Source organism: Geospiza fortis, unplaced genomic scaffold (genome assembly GCF_000277835.1).
Source record: "Geospiza fortis unplaced genomic scaffold, GeoFor_1.0 scaffold125, whole genome shotgun sequence".
Taxonomy (NCBI): domain Eukaryota; kingdom Metazoa; phylum Chordata; class Aves; order Passeriformes; family Thraupidae; genus Geospiza; species Geospiza fortis.
The window spans coordinates 131,458-148,213 of NW_005054479.1; the positions used below are offsets into that span (position 1 = coordinate 131,458).

A 16,756-nucleotide genomic window follows, 5' to 3' on the forward strand; every position below is an offset into this window, starting at 1 on the left:
TTGAGACAGAACTCCTGACCCTTGTGCTGGCATCTTAGGTAGCTCAGCTGCTCCAGGCAGGTCCTACTGCATTTTGCTACCTCTGAGGATAGTCCGCTGCTAGTTTTTCAGAGTAACCCTTCAGTGAGGCACTTGCGGCTTTCTTGCAGGGAGCCAGTGTTGTTGGAAGTCCAGACAACTATTTTGGACTGGTAAAAATAATAATTTCCATTTATCATTATTTTTATATCTGTTAGATACCACAGTGTACACACAAGTAATAATTCTGGTTCACATCCCATCTTCAGATGGTGTCAGCCACTTATAGCTTTGAAACTGCAGTGCTCCTGCTGTCACAGCAAGTCTTTGTCATCTGGGGTCTGCCACAGGGAATGTCCCCTTCCAGAATGAACAAGGAAACCCACAGATAATTCACAGAAGGCCACAGAAAGTTCTGAATATCCAGGTGTTGCAGAAGCCAGTGAGCTGAACCCTGAGCAACAGCCCAGGCTGCAGAGTGGTGCCTCTTTTGGAAGTGAGCACATCCCTCCTCTAATTCCCATACACAGACTGGCACAGGTGGAGTTATTAAAACTGGTCAAATCTGTAATGAAACTTTGAGATAAAAAGCTACAGCAGCCTGATAAGAAAGACTGTCCCACCTGACACAGATCACCAGGATGTGCACAAATGTAAGGTGACGTTATACCATACTGGTTTGGTGGTTTTTTACCCAACATGAAGGTTGAATTTGTCTTAGAAAATGCTCATTCGAAAAATAATTATCCAGGAATGAATTAGTTCCATTAATATATAACAAATTGCTTCTAAAATATCTGAGTTCTTCATATGGAAGGTCAAGAAATATATCTTTGTTGTATTGTCCCCAGCTGTAATATTCCAGCCCCTGCTTCCCCTATTTTCCTGCCCTTTGTTTTTCCATTGGGATGTGCTCCAGCACCTTCTGTATCACCACATCCAGCGGCTGCTCCTGCACCCCTATGACTTGGGTTTGCCCTTGGGGGCACCGTTGGGCACTGCTGCGCTGTATTCCAGCTCTGGAGCCGTCTTGGAAAACGTGGCTATGGAAACCATGTCTTCCCCAACGTCCACCTGAGACCTGCGCCTGCACAGGAGCAGCTTCTTGAGGGCGTGCTGGAAGTCCCTGTTGAGGAAGGCGTAGAGCAGGGGGTTGATGGTGGAGTTGCAGTAGCCCAGCCAGGTGATGATCTTGAAGGTGCCGAGCAGCACGGTGCTGGTGGAGTCGCTGCCTCTGGCCGCCAGCCAGACGTTCAGCACGAAGTAGGGCAGCCAGCACAGCACAAACACGGAGATGATGATGCTGATGGTCCTCGTGGCCTTGTTCTCCAGCTGCAGGTGGTTCTGCCTCTTGCTGTTGGGGTGGTAGTGGATCTCCAGCGTCTGGGACATGATGCGGGTGGCCTTGAGGCGGGAGGCTCGGTAGATGAAGAAGTACATGCTGCACATGACCATGAAGGGGAGGAAGAAAGCCAGGGCAGAAGCCACGATGGCAAAAACCCAGTTGGTGACAAAGATGCATTCCCTGCCCGCATCAAAGTCTACCCCAGGGATCTCATTCCAGCCTTGCATGACGGGAAGGAAGGAAATGAGGGAGGAATACACCCAGACCGTGCAGGTCATCACGATGCATCTGCAAAAGGAAAGAGATGCAGAAATGAGGGAGGATCTGAGTAATTTTGGGCTGAGAACATCCAGTACATTTCAATCCCCATGGTAACCTGTGTGGGATATCGCTGCTGAGCAGTCCAGCAGGGCATGGAGAAGGGAAAAAGCTGAACTCTAACCAGTCCAGACTTGCATATCTCTAACAATTGGGTAATTGGTCTGTAGTTGACAGAAGTGGGGTCAGCTCAAGAAGTGCTCAGAGCTGGCTGAGAGAAGATGAGGAAAGGTTTTACAGAAGATGTTTGTTAGTATTTGAAACAACAGTGTGTAGATATTTTTGCTTTCAGCTTTAGTATCTGGCCATTATCTCACCCTCTAGGGCCTGATAAGGATGGAAGTGATGGACATCAGATGGCAGAATCTGCAAGGGGGGGGCCACAGAGCCCCCTCTTCTCTTTGCCTGAGATCCACAAGTTACACACAGCAAGAGTGACAGTGGGGAAAATATGCCTGAACCCACCCTGTACAGCACTCCACTGCTGCAGTGTCCTCTCTGCCCTCCCTCAGATGACTTTCCGCACCCTGCAGTCCTCATTTCAGCCTTTCATGTGAAACCCACATGGGAGCTCAGGAACTCTCCTTGTTTTCCCTGAATATCACTTCAGAAAAGATGGTGAGTTTAAGAGAGGGAAGACTACTGCTACATGCATCCTTCTGGGTCTCCTTTCACCTAGTCCTTAGAAGTTCTTCCCCATCTCTGCAAATGTTTAAGGCCAAGGCTCAAGCAACCTGGTCTAGTGGAAGGTGTCCCCGCTCACAGCAGGGGGATGGAGCAAGGTCATCTTTAAGGTCCCTTCCAACCCAAGCCATTCCATGATTCTATGAAATTCCTGTGAAATGACTGCACAGGGAAAAACCTATAGGTCCAACCCAGCCCATATCACTGGTTTCTACCCCATTTTGCAGCCCTTCCTTAGCTCAAAAAAAAATCTCCCAGGAGCACAATCCAACCCCCTCAGCTGTATCCTCCTTGTCCTCTCCTACACCACATCAAGCATTTTCTGCAGTTTTAAATGGTGAAAGTTCCTTTTCCCACATCACTCTGCTTCTGGGCAGCACCTGAATGATCTGAGCTCATCCAGCCTCAGATCAAGGTAGGCCATTGTGGTGTTTTCAGGGTCCCCTGGAGGAGGAGAAATTGAGAATACGACTCCATGTTCTTAGAAGGCTTATATTATATTATATTATATTGTATTATATTATATTGTATTGTATTGTATTGTATTGTATTGTATTATATTATATTATATTATGCTATACTAAAACTATACTAAAGAATAGAGAAAGGATACAGACAGAAGGCTAAAAGATAATAAAGAAAACTGGTGACTCTCCAGAGTCCGGACACAGCTGGACAGTGATTGGTCAATAAGTCAAAACAATTCACATGAAACCAATCAAACAATGACCAGTTGGTAAACAATGTCCAGACCACATTCCAAAGTAGCAAAACACAGGAGAAGCAAATGAGATAATTACTGTTTTCATTTTTCTCCGAGGCTTCTCAGCTTCTCAGGAGAAGAAATCCTGGCAAAGGGATTTTTCAGAAAATATGATGGTGACAGGCCATGGCCAAGTGACAGCCTGGAGGGACTCAAAAAGAGAAGCAGCTGCACTCACCTGCCCCGGGACATCCTCCTGGAGTAGTGGTAGGGGGTGACCACGGAGCAGTACCTGTCCAGGCTGATGAAGCACAGCGTGACAATGGATGCAGTGCAGAACATGACATCAAAGGAGATCCAGACTTTGCAGAACAGCTTCCCAAAGAGCCACATCCCTGTCACCTCATAAATGATGCTGGGAGAGAAAGCAGGTGGAAATCAGAGCTGGAGGGGCTCTTTGTGCAGTCCCTGCAGGTGTATGAGGCCAGACTGGGTGAGCAACCTGGTCTAGAGAGAGATGTTCCTGCCCACGGCTGGAACAAGATGATCTCTAAGGTTCCTTCCAACCCAAACCATTCTGTTTCTACTTCTTTGTGACCGAGTTAATGCTGTATGTTATCACACAGGTACTCAAGGTGGGCAGCTCAGACAGCAGGGATTCATCCTCCAAGCACAACCCAAAAAAGGAGCACCCTGTGGTATTTTCAGGGTCCTCAGGACGAAGGAGGAATTGAGAATGTGATTCCATGTACTTAGAAGGCTAATCGATTATTTTGTGATATTATATTATATTAAAGAATGCTATACTAAAACTATACTAAAGAATAGAGAAAGGACTCAGACAGAAGGCTAAAAGATAATAATGAAAACTTGTGACTGCTTCCAGAGTCCTGACACAGCTGGCTGTGATTGGTCATTAAGTCAAAACAATTCACATGAAACCAATCAAACATCCACCTGTTGGATAAACACTCTCCAAACCACATTCCAAAGCAGCAAAACAGGAGAAGCAATCGGATAATATTATTTTCCTTTTTCTCTGAAACTTCTCAGCTTCCCAGGAGAAAAATCCTGGGCAAGGGGATTTTTCCAGAAAATATGACAGTGACAGCACCCCACGTCTGGAGCATGACTGAACAAGAGGAAACCTGTGCTTCTTGCAGCCTGAGTGCCTTGAGAGAGGTGCTTTGCCCCACAAAGCTCCCCAAATTTACACCTGCACAGCTTTCTTTATCACAGCATTTCCCCAGTGCCTGGCACAGCACAGTCTTTTATAATTTCTCCCCAGTTCCTGGGGCATGGGACATCTCCAAGAAACTCACTTCACACCCAATCAAATGCTTCAAAACCAGGAAGGATTTCCACTCTTGCTTAAAAAGAAACAAAACAACAACATCCTAGGAGGAAGCCCATGCAGGCCTGTACATTATGTGGCTCATAAATGCTTCAGCAAGGTAAACACACCAGCAAAAACAGACACAGTACCAAAAATATTTCTAACAAAGTCAAGAAGGGCCTGTGAGAAGTGAGCAGTGAAGGAAGGAACATATGGCAGCTGTAGGAAGGCTGATGCATGTTTCTGTAGCATTCACTGAGATGCCATTTGCTTCTTTCTTTCTCCAGCTTTCTGCAGCTCCCGAGGTGCTGCTGAAATCATCTTTGTCAGTGAATTTGATGAGTAACTCCCTGGTCCTGCAAAGGTTTAATTGTCCTGTAACTTCCCAGCTTGCTGGTAAAACACAGTGAGCCCAGGGCTGCTGAGCTGCAGTGCTCAGGTGTCCAGCAAGGGGGAAAAATTCAACCTGATGTCAGAAAACAATGCCTCAGCTACATCTCATCACAGCAGTTCACTAAATGGATTTGTGAAGGCTGTTCCAGAGCGCAGTAGGTGGGGGCAGTGCTGCTGAAGGGTCCCAGCCCTCAGCAGCTCTTTGTCATGTGGGACTCCGTGCAAAAATCCAAGCAAACCACAGCAGAGCCTGTCCCTACACCATGGGCAGCATGGAGGATCCCACAGCACACACCTGGAAAGGTTTCATGGCTCTTTTGCAGAGGGAAATGAGGCATTAGAATTGGAGCCCGGGTTCAGCTCTCGACTTGGGGGCTGTTCTGCCGTTCCTCAGAGCCCTCCTTTCCCCCAGAGATGCTGCAGAGGCTGTGGTGTGCCCTGGCCTCCCAGAGGGAGATGTGCTGCTGTGGGGACAGCCTTGCACACAGATCCCAGGCGAGCAGGTGTCCAGTTCTCACCTGCACACCCCTGACCTGCAGACATCCTCACAGCGTGGGGTGATGGACACCTGACCACTCTTCTCTGAGGTAAAAAGTCTCTGCAGCTTGGAAATGCTGCTGGATAGGAAGGAGTAGTAAAAGCCAAAAAAGCCCACACAATGAAGTCACCCCTTGCCTTGCCCTTTTGCTTGCAGAGAAAAAGAATAGCTGGAAATATTCAGCCTGGAAATGACAGACTAGCTGGAGTACTCAGTCAACAAGCTAAGCTCACTCCTGCAAACCAGTCAAGACAGGAACAAAAGAAAAATGTTACTCTTATGAAATTAAGACACCAAGGACAAATTTGTTCTTCCCTTCTGCCACATTTTCCTGAGCCAAACTGCCTCCTAAGATCATTTCTTTTCCTTCCCTTTGGCACATAATAACCTGCCAACTGAGGAGCAAACTGAAATCCAAAAGAGCAGCATAGATGGGAAGCCAAACCAGTGGGAAAGTGTAGAACAGCAGCCACTGTGCTGGCAGGGCTGGCCAAGGCTGATGGAGCCAGCAGGCTCCATTCCTCGGCATGGCCCCACCAGGAGCTGGCAGGGATCCCCACCAGGCAGCGCCAGGACACTGAGGAGGGGCACAAAGCACCAGCCGTGCTCTCATCTTTGCTCCCCTTTGCATTTTTGTTGCTTAAGTAAAACATCACTAAAAGTAGATTCAAAATAGATAGAGGAAGAAATTTTTTTAGTGAGGATGCCCAGAGAAGCTGTGGCTGCCTCATCCCTGGAAGTGTTCAAAGCCAGGGTGGATGGAGCTCTGAACAACCTGGTCCAGTTGCCCATGTCCCTGCTCAGTGCAGGGGTTGGGTTAGATGACCCCTAAAGGTCCCTGCCAACCCAAACCACACTATGGTTCTATAATTTCAGAACCTGAACTTTAAATTCATCGAGCATAGACTTTAAGTTAGCAGTAATATTTTATAAAAGAACATTGTTAACTGCATTTTTTTACCTGATACTATGAACTTTTAACTCAGTTTGTAATTGCTTGTTAGGACAATATTTTTCAGTGCCAAGTTCAAAGGAGTAGGCAGCCCAATGAGAACTGAAGCATAGAACATGAAAAGAATTCAGCTTCCTCAGACTGCCCCATGAACTCAAAACAAGGTGCAGCTCCCTGATTTACACAAACCTCTGGCTGATCTGCAGGACAAGACAGTCAGGACCACAAGCCAGCTGCTTTCTGCGTTTATTTCACTGTTTTACTGTTTTAGCCAGGTAGTGAAGCTCCCATAAATATAAACCTCATGCAGGGACACCTGCCTCTCCAGAGCCTCTTCCTCCATGAAATATAGGGAAAGCCTAAATTACCCTGCTTATCCTGAGTAAATTCCTTACATTCCATATGCAAGGCTAGTCCTGGAAGAGGGAGCAACGACTGGAGCTCCACGTACAAAGCTGGAAATCAAGTTCAGATCAGCAGCCAGGGTCCCTGTATGGCCAGCAGGAAAAATACCCTTGAGAATTGTGTCTGCATGCATGATAAAGAGATCATTACACAGAGCAGAGACAGGGAAGCACCTACAGCCACCAGCCCTTTGGAGAGCCCAGCCCTGAGCCCAGCAGGTGAATCCCAGCCCTGCTCTGTGGTGTTTGTGATGGTCTCCAGGATGAGGGAAGAGATGAATCTGACTCCATGTTCTCAGAAGGCTGATATATTTTTATACTATATTATGTTTTATTATGTTATATTATGTGTTGTGTTATGTTGTGTTGTGATATGTTATATTATATTACATTACATTATGCTATACTTAAACTATACTAAACTATAGAGAAAGGATACATCAGAAGGCTTAACAAGAATGAATAATAAAACCCTGCGACTCCTTCCAGAGTCCCGACACAGCTGGCTGTGATTGGCCATTAAGTTAAAACAATTCACATGGAACCAATCAAACATCCACCTGTTGATAAACAATGTCCAAGCCACATTCCAAAGCAGCAAAACACAGGAGCAGCAATCAGATAATTATTGTTTTCATTCCTCTCTGAGGCTTCTCAGCTTCCCCGGAGGAAATCCTGGCGAAGGGATTTTTCAGAAAATACCACGGTGACATTGCTCAGGGAAAAAGGACATTTGTCCTCCTCTGCTCCCAGCCACTCCTCACCTGAAGGGCATCACCAGGCAGGCCACCAGGAAATCTGCCATGGCCAGGGACATGATGAACATGTAGGTGACCGTGCGCAGCCTCTTCTCCACCACGGGGCACAGGAACACCACGGTGTTTCCCAGCAGTGTCACCACGTCGATGAGGGTGAGGACAAGCCCCACCAGCACCTCCTGGAGCCCAACCCCTCCCCTTGCAAAGGAGGAGGCAGCGGAGGAGAAATTGGAGAGCCAGGATTCATTCCTGTCCGTCAGCATCTTCCCGCTGTTAAAATCTGAACGAGACAAAAGGAGAGAAGCAGAATTACCTCAATGATGATTTGTAGGTGTGGGAAAGGGAGGATGGAAATAATATTTGCGCTTCGTTTGCTCCAGGAAAAATCCACACACCCTGCTGTGGCTGTGTCCTGGGTTAGCAGCCCATTAGAAGTGTCTGAAATCCTGAGGATGAGGTAAATGTGAAGCATTGACTGAAGTCCTTCACAGCATTTAAAAGCCCTCCTGTGAATGAAAATGCATCATCAGATGAAGCATGAGACCAGGGGAAAAAAATAGAAATGTACTGAGAGCAGAGAGAGGGAAAGAAAACAACTGAAATCAAAAATTAAAGCAGCTGGGCTATATCCCACTGAACAGCATGCCAAGTCCACATAATGTGGGGGCTGGAACTAGATGATCTTTAAGGTCCTTTCCAACCTAAACCATTTTGTGGCTCTCTATTCTCATTACCATCTTTGCCACCCCCAGAGCAGCTGGGGCTGCTTGCCCAGGCTGGCTGTTCCACAGCCCCACTTCTCAGTCTGGGTTGTCCTGGTGCCTTTTCAGACTCTGAATTTTAGGGGTTTTTTACTACCACAGTGGGCAGCTCCCTCCTCCAGCCTGAATGGCCAAGCAGGGCTGCCAGCAGCTCCACAGGGAGCAGAATTGTGGAATCACAGAATGATTTGGGCTGGAGGATCATCACATTGAGGTGTCTCAGGTGCAGCCCTGACCCCAGAGTCATGTTCCCTCTGTGCCCAGATGCTCCAGCTCCTTAATTGGGGGGTTTTCTGTTGAGGAAATCCACATGTTTGTGTCCACAGCTCAGTTCCCAGACTTTACAAAGTGGTGTCACAGGTAGGTGGGAAGGTGGGAATGATGCCCTGCAAAAACTCCAGCAGTTCAAAGCTCACTGATGCAGCTGAGGGAGCACAAAGACAAAACTTGTGGGGAAAAGATAATTATAGAAATATTTCCTGATGAAAAATTGTTATATTTAAATATCATCACTTCTCCTGTGACCAGGATGTGTTTCCACAGGACCCTCTGGTGAATCCCACATCTCCAGGATATCCTTCTGAGTGCAGTGTGAGGGTGGGCCTGGATAACATCCCTGTAGCCCAACTTGCCTCATCTCACAGGGGCCAAACTTTGTCTTAGGGTGGGTGTAAGAACAAGGCAGCAAAACGTTCCAAACATCTCTTTGTCCTTCCTGCAGTCTTTGGTCCAGAATTACCTCTTAAGATGTTTTCAATGATTTCTGAATCATGAACTTTTCCTGCTTCCCCTCTGGCCCAGCAAACTTTTAGCATCCATTACCTCCTATGGCAACAACTTCCACAGCTCAGCTCTGCACCCTGCAAAGAAACACCTCTTTGTGTGGGAATCCATAAAATCAGAGGGTTTTGGGAAAGCTGCAAAAGGCAGGCCTCAGAGACAGCAGAACTGTGATTAGAGCTAAGCAGCAGCCATGAGATTTGTCAGCAGAAAAATTATATAAGAAGTAGAAAAGTAAGGACAAATAGAGCAATGGTGTGTGTATTAACGCTTGGCTAGAATAACTCCCTAAGCTGCAGGAAAGTTTATCTAGTGAGATATTAGGAAGTTCTAAGCTTAATAATGGAGCTCTGTGCATTGTGTTTTAAGGCTTACAAGCAGGTATTGTATTCCAAATAAGCAGGCATTGTTTTAACCAAAGGGATGTGTGCTTATAGTGGTTGGATAAATCTACTGTCAATGTGCTTTTGCTTTGTGTGATTGGTCATAAAGTTTTTAAAGTGAGTTGTAACATTGAGTTCTTTGTCTGCTGCCTGGGATGTGAGCTGCTGGCATCTTCCCATTGTCATAACCATGGAATGAGACTGATGCTGGAAAATCAAACAGCTCAAGGCACGTTCCCAGCAGTCCTGTCCCGTTTGTGATTTGTACACAGCCCCAGCCAGTGACACTTTGTGTTTGTCCTGAGCCTGCCACCAGCTTCATTGGGTGCCTCTGGTCCTTGCCTTGGAAGAGACATCACACAGCCCATCCCCACCCACCCCCTCAGTGCCACTCTGGGCTCTTCAGCCTCTCTCACACCCCACCAGCTCCCTCCTCACCTGCCAGCCTGCTCATTCCTCACAGGGAAGCAGCAGAGGATTCCTGCCCATCCCTCCTGCTCTTCTGAGCCTCTGGGAGGGATTGGAGCTCCAAACAAGCTCCAAGGGGTAAATGCTCGGTGGATTTGCCTAAGGGAACAATCTCTGTTCTGTCCTGCTCCCTTTTCACCACCATCCTGACATGATTTTCTGATTTGAGTGGCACTGAGCTGCCCTTTCCACTGGGCTGTGGCCATCCAAAGATCTTGTTCCTGCTCAGAGTCCACTGCTTTAGATGGGAAAATACATGAAATGAGGAAATTAAGTTCTCTCCATCTTTTCAAAACCCCCTCACTTCACAGTTGAATTCTTTCTTCCACTGTAATGCTCAATGAGTCTCATAAAAACTTTTTTTCACTTAATAAAGTCAGACATTTTCCTTCATGCCCTGGTTAAACTTTCTTTAGCCTGTAAATATCACCATTTCATGACTCACAGTCTCTAGAACCCCACATATCCCAACCCCTATCCCTGTAAAGAGCATCTCTGACCTCTCTGTAACTCACCATGCGCTTACCCCTCCTGCATGTCACCTTTCAGACAAGTACTTTAATGTGGGAAATGGATATGTTGATCTCTACAAATCCATTTCCCACATTTTTTTTCACACAGGGAACTTCCTTCTTATCTCAGGGCTATTACATTTCCTTAAAAGCCCCCACCATGAGGGACTATATTGAAAACCTTTCAGAATTCCAAGCAGCCTACACCACCCAGGTGTTTCTTTTCCACCTGCTGACCTCTTCCAAGCATTCCTACACAACTGTGAGGCTGGGCTGCAGTTTCTGAAAGCAGTAGTGACCTTCTCCTTGGATGTAACCATGAGCTCATGCGCCTACTCATCCTTCAAAATCCTCAGCTCCATCCCCTGACTTCTGCTTATTTGCTGGATTTAGCGGTTTCCTTTCTTTCAAGTAAAAAATAAAAAAAAATGAGAAAAAAAATTAAGACTCAAGCTGTCTAGAAAATAAAAAATAAAGAAGGAAAGCTCTTCCTCACTGGAGCTGGGAGCCACTGGCTGAGACCTGAAGCTCTCCTGCTCCTCCAGCACTGAGAACAATCAGTTTTTTTGGACATCATCTCAGGCAGCCCCCTGGGCCAGCACTGCTAAAAGTCTGCAGGGTGTCTTAAGTACCTCAGTCCTAATGAGAATATTCCTTGGACAATACTTCACATCCTGGTAACACCCCATAAAAATAAAATAAAATAAAATATCCAGTCTCCAGCTGTCCCATAATTGCCAGGAAAGAGGATAATCTGTGCCATTCTTTCTAACAGCTCCACTGAGGGTGTCATCAGACTGGATGGGCTCCTGTGGAACAGTTGGGTTTCAATGCAGCCACATTTCCTGGCAGAAGGAATTGTTCAGGCTGTTCTCCTTCCTGTGTGTTCCACACAGACTGCTTGGGGACAGTGGGATGGGAAATCCACAGCAACAGGGGTGGGAAATCCACAGGGACAGGGGTGGGAAATCCACAGTGACAGGACAGGGATGGGAAATCCACAGGGACACAGCTGGGAAATCCACAGGGACACGGTGCATGGCTGCACAGGAGCCAGGCTCCAGAACCTGCCTCTGCAAGGGCCATTCCCAGCTCCACAGCCATCTTCCATCTCATCTCCCACACCTGCTGGTCTCCTCACACCTCTGGTACCTCGACATGATCTGGAAAATGCCCTCTGACCCCACCTGGAGTTGACCCCTAACCAGTTTAAACACTTGAGCACCACTCAGTGAACCTCAGGTTCTCCAAGGAGACCATGCAGCATTAGGATGGGGTCCTAAGACATGAACAGCAAAACATCAGGTTAGATGAAAAACCAATGTTTAAAAAAAACCAAAAAAACTATGTTGAAAATTAAAGTTCAAAACATTCAGTCTCAGGTTTTTAAAAACGACCGTCAAATTTTTGTTCATGGGTAGATGAGAATGATAGATGAGAATTCTGGATTAATTATTTGGGTTTTTTAGATGTAACACTGAGACAAGAAGGTTTTGAAGCCACACCTTCCTGCAAAGAATGACTGTTCCCACACGGTCATTAAGTTTGTATCAGCGTTAGAACGACTCTAATTAAAGCAGATCATTACTCACACTGCTCTGTGAACACACACCACTCTCAAACTTTGAGCAGAATTAGGACATGGTTGTTAGAACTCCTCTTTGCCAGCTCTTTGTGCTCCTCAAGTACCATCTCAGCCACCAGCCTGGGTTAAAGGTCTCCTCCAGTGAAAAACTCACAGCAGCATTGTCCTTAATGCAGGACACATTCAGCAGCAGGACTGCACAAAACCAGACAGATGTGCCTACACTCACAAAACACCAGATTAACACACTTTTGTCTTTTTTTTTTCCTTTTTATCAACACAAAGGCTGAGGGACTGGAAATAAGGCTGTCTTTATTTGACATCCATTTCTCCAACAATAAAAACAAGGGATAATGGATTCTTGAAATTTCATGTTTGCATCTTGAACTCTAATTCAGGGTGCAGACAACAGGATCCGGCTGCTCCTGATCCCTTTCAAAAATCCCCTGGCAGTCCCTGGAATCTCATCCACAGTCCCTGTCAGAGCTAAGCAGCCCAAGGTGGATGTCTGGATCCTTTTACCTCTGCCTGAGAGGCCAACCTTTACCCAAAGTGTACTGAATTAGTTAACTAAGAAGTTTTGCTCTCAAACTGCCTGGAGAATTGTCAACACAGTGAAGGAGGGGATGATACCATCTTAACCTCTCTGTGGAAATTATTGGGACAAATCAGGATACGCCATCTTCCCCCACTTCCTCAGCTTAAAATATTGGAGCTTTTAAATACTCCTGTGAGCTGCAGCACCCCATGTGGTTACACTGCTGAGATAGCCCAGGCTCTGTCTACAACATCAGTCATTCAGTCTTTCCTGTAAGAGCCCTCTTAAACCAAAGGGATAAATGCCCAGTTGTACCATGATGTGGGATCTTCCCAGGTTTCCTGGGGATCTCAGATGCCTTAGGGTTTGCACTGGGTTTTTTGGTTTTTCTTATATAATGGTTTTACTTCCTTTCAAAAAACTGATGGCTTGGATTCTGCTCTGAAGCTGCCTGAGCAAAGCAACTCCACCATTTCTGTTCCCCTTCAATATCCAGAAAGTTTGACCTAATGTATTCAGCAGACAAACCCCAAGCTAAAGGTTAATTTCATCAGTGAAAGGCATATTTTGATGGCAAGGGAGGGGAAAAAAAAAAAAAGCTCTGCAATCTCAAGGCTGACTGCACTTTTAAATCTTAGAGGAATGATGAAAACTGGAAATATATTACTGGGAATTATTTGCTGCCAGGCTCTGCTGCTCTGCTGAATCAGGCACAAACCGGCAGGGAGCAACGCTTGCCCCAGGACCTCACACACCTTTCCCTCCTCTCCCCGTGGGAAAACAGCAGCACTCGGTGATTGTTGAACAGTGCGAGCGATTTGTCCAACTGTGGAAGGCTGTGGGTGGTGATAAAGGAGGGGGGAAATGCCTGGGGATGCTTCCACCAGGGCAACACGCACTCGAAGCAGCGAGTGAGCCTCTGCACTGACTCTCCTTCCCTCTCTCCAACTTTCCCGTTGGAAGGACAGCGTTTCCCAGGGCACGATTTCTTTCCACCCCCAAACCCGCACTCCTACAGCCTCTCGGAGAGCCGCGGGGTTGGGAACACAATAAAACACAATAAACCACAATATCCTTACCTTGGGAAGTGTCGGCTGAAGCAGCCCGGCGGTGTCCCCAGCTGCGGGGTACCCGGGGCTCGGGCCAGCCCGGATCCGTCCCCACGGAGCTGCTCCCAGCCTGGCTGCGTGGGGATGGATGGTGGTTCCTGCCCCGAAGCGGGATAAATCCTCATCCACAGCCGGCACAGCGTTCGGGATCAGCCCCGGCAGACGGGGACGCTCCTGCACAGCCACAGCAGGTCTGGCAGCCTCTGCCTGCCCGGGGAGAGGGGAGAGACCGGGGCGACATCGCAGCAATAAAACTCGAGGCGAGGTCAAACCCGCGCTGCAAACACGGGGGTGCTCACCGGCATCGGGAACTGAGCCGGGGTGCCAAAACCCAAACCCTGGGGGGCCAAAACCCCAAACCCTGGGCAGACAAACCCCTCACCCTCTGGGGAGCAAACCCCCCAACCCCTTGGGTGCAAAACCCCCAAACCCTCGGGTGCAAAAACCCCAAACCCTGAGGCGCAAAAGCCCCCAAACCCTGGAGTGCAAAAACCCCCAAACCCGTGAGTACAAAGACACTACCGCCGGGGTGCAGATCCACAGCCCCGGGGCGCCAAATCCACCCTTCCTGGGGTCAAACCCTCCAAACCTCTTGGAGTAAAACCCACAAGCCCCAGGGCAGCAAAACCCCCGGCCCCAGGTGGGGCAAAACGCCGAGGATGCTGCGGAGCATCAGCCCGGGGAGGTGCTGGGGTCCTGCCCGCGGAGGGGATCTGTGGTGGAGGTGGGGAGAAGAGGGGGGAACCGTTCCGGAGGCGGAGACCGTGTTCGAAAGGGATGTCCTTTGGGCAGAGGGCTCAGGACGTGCCTGGGGTAGGCTGCAATAGAGGGGGTCCCACCCGGAGCAGGGAGCAGCAGCGGCAGTCCTGCCCGGGGAAGGGTGTCAGGATCTGCCCGGGGATGAGGATGAGGATGGGGATGAGGATGGGGATTCCGCCGGCAGCACTTACCGAGGGCAGGCGGAGGAGGCGCCCCCTCTCTCCTCCGCCCCGCAGCGCCCGCTCCTCCCGCTCCAGCCGGGAATCCTTCCTTCCTTCCTCCCGGGAGACGGGGCTCCGGCCGGGAATCCTTCCTTCCTTCCCCCCGGGAGACGGGGCTCCAGCCGGGAATCCTTCCTTCCTTCCCCCGGGGAAACGCTGCTCTCTGCTCTCCTGCTTCCAAACCAGCCCTCCCCACTCCCCCTCGGCAGCCGCGGGTGACCCGATGCATGAAAACAATAATAAAAAATAAGAGGCGTTCCGTGGGTTTGGCTCCCCTGTTGCCAAACAGGGTGGTTTGTTCATAAACTAAACGGGGAAAATCTGAAAAATCTCGGGCTGGAAAAGGAACCTGTGGCAGGAGGTTGGTGAGATGTCACCTGGCCAGCCCCGCTGTGCCTTGTGCCCGAGGAGGGGAGGGCTGGCGTGGGTTTTGGGAAGGTTGGGAGGGCTGGCGTGGGTTTTGGGAAGGTTGGGAGGGCTGGCGTGGATTTTGGGAGCTGGGCAGAGGGTTCTTTAGGCTGAGCTGGCCTGGGCAGGACCGGACCCGGCCCCGGTTCGGACTCAGGGAGCCACCGGCGCCTCTTGGGGAGCTCAGGGGCAGAAAATGAGCCCGGCAAGAAGAGGTGTAAAAACCGGGTTCTTTGAGTGCTGGGGGAATGTCACACACAAAGAAGGGCGGGTGTAACCCTCGGCCATGGCTCCCGTCCTAAAACAACCCCCAAATCCCGGCTCTTCACACTGAATTGCTGCCGTCGGCATGTCGGGCTCCTTTTCCATTTGCTTTCCAAAGACTGTTGCAAAGGTTTTGAAATCTGGCTTCACCCACCACCAAAAATGACACTGGAGAATTTTTCATTGGGTTTTTTCAATGGATTTCCTTTTTTCAAAAGGAGATCTCTTGATCAGGGTTGGTGGAAAGTAAAGAAACTCAAATTTTTTGTCCTCTCCCTGGAATAGCTCAGCTGCTGGATGGCAATTGGCCCCTCAGGTTTCAGACTTGTCTGTGATATTAGCACCCAAACTGTGATGGAAGAGCACGTTTGGGTAGTTTTGTGTCATGTTTATCGCTTCAGAAATAACCCTTTGAACATAATAAAATCTTTAATTTAAAATACTTTAAATTATGGATCTTCTCGAGAGGAAAGGGAAAGGAAAGGATGAGAGAAAAAAAAAGAGTGAGAGGAAAAGAAAAGAAAAGAAAAGAAAAGAAAAGAAAAGAAAAGAAAAGAAAAGAAAAGAAAATTATGTCACAGCCAAACACAACTTCATCCCTGCATTTTCCTTTAATAAGAACAAAATATTTTCTATAAAGCAGGAGAAATAAGTAATGCGTGAACCAGAGTTTTCTGTGACGTTAGATTGATTCCATTACTTTAGTCAAAATAAGCTTCCATGTGTTTCTGAAAAAATCAGCTTTGACAACTTTGATGCAAATATGTGTTTAAAGTTGCCTTCTAATTTACATTTCATTTTAAGAAGTTTTAATAAAACTTGAAATCTGAGCAAAATATTTTATTTCTGATCAAAAAGAACAATTTTCAAGCCTGAAGGAAAGGTTCCCCAGTCTCTTTGAAAGCTGAGCTCCTGAAGCCAGTTTCTGATCTCCTTCCTCTCTCCTTTAATGCCACTGAACCAAACAGGAGCATCTGACCAGGGAAGATAAGCAAAGGAGTAGAAATTTTACCTAAAAGCTTGTACCATGGTCTTTTATTTCTCCATTTGCTGACAAATAAACATCAACAAATATAATTAAAGTATACATATATATTGTATACACATTTAAATAAATTTTATTTTGTATCCTATTAATATATTAAAAGCATAATAAATATATTAAATTGCAGAAGTAAGAAAAAACTTGTGATTTTTAATAACATCTAGTTTATAGTGGGTTTTAGTGTTTTGTGGTTTTTTTGACAGAACCTTCCTAAAACCTGTTTTTTCATAGACCCATCGAATCACAGAATGGACCTTTCAAGGTCATGTAGTTCCAATCCCCCTGCCATGGACAGGGATCCCAAATCCTTTTTGTCAGGGCTGCTCTCAGTCTGTTCATCCCCCAGCCTGGACTGACAATGGGGTTGCATCCACCCAGGTCCAGCACCAGCACCTGGCCTTGCAAAACCCCCTTCTCCCTATTTCCCTTGAATTCAGAGTAAAAACTAGTCCAAAAACCCCAAAGGAAGCTGCC

The 16,756-nt window shown here is 47.5% G+C and overlaps 1 protein-coding gene across 1 annotated transcript in view; it reads right to left on the bottom strand.

Annotated features, from left to right (window-relative positions):
* Positions 1–978: 978 nt before the first annotated feature.
* LOC102039499 (probable G-protein coupled receptor No9) overlaps positions 979–16,756 on the bottom strand; it is a 40,779-nt gene continuing 25,001 nt past the window's right edge. The window contains exons 2-4 of the mRNA XM_014310045.1: positions 7,456–7,762; positions 3,307–3,483; positions 979–1,651 (exon numbers count right to left, since the gene is read on the bottom strand). Coding sequence (XP_014165520.1) covers positions 979–1,651; positions 3,307–3,483; positions 7,456–7,762 — 1,157 coding nt within the window. The remainder of the gene's footprint in view (positions 1,652–3,306; positions 3,484–7,455; positions 7,763–16,756) is intronic.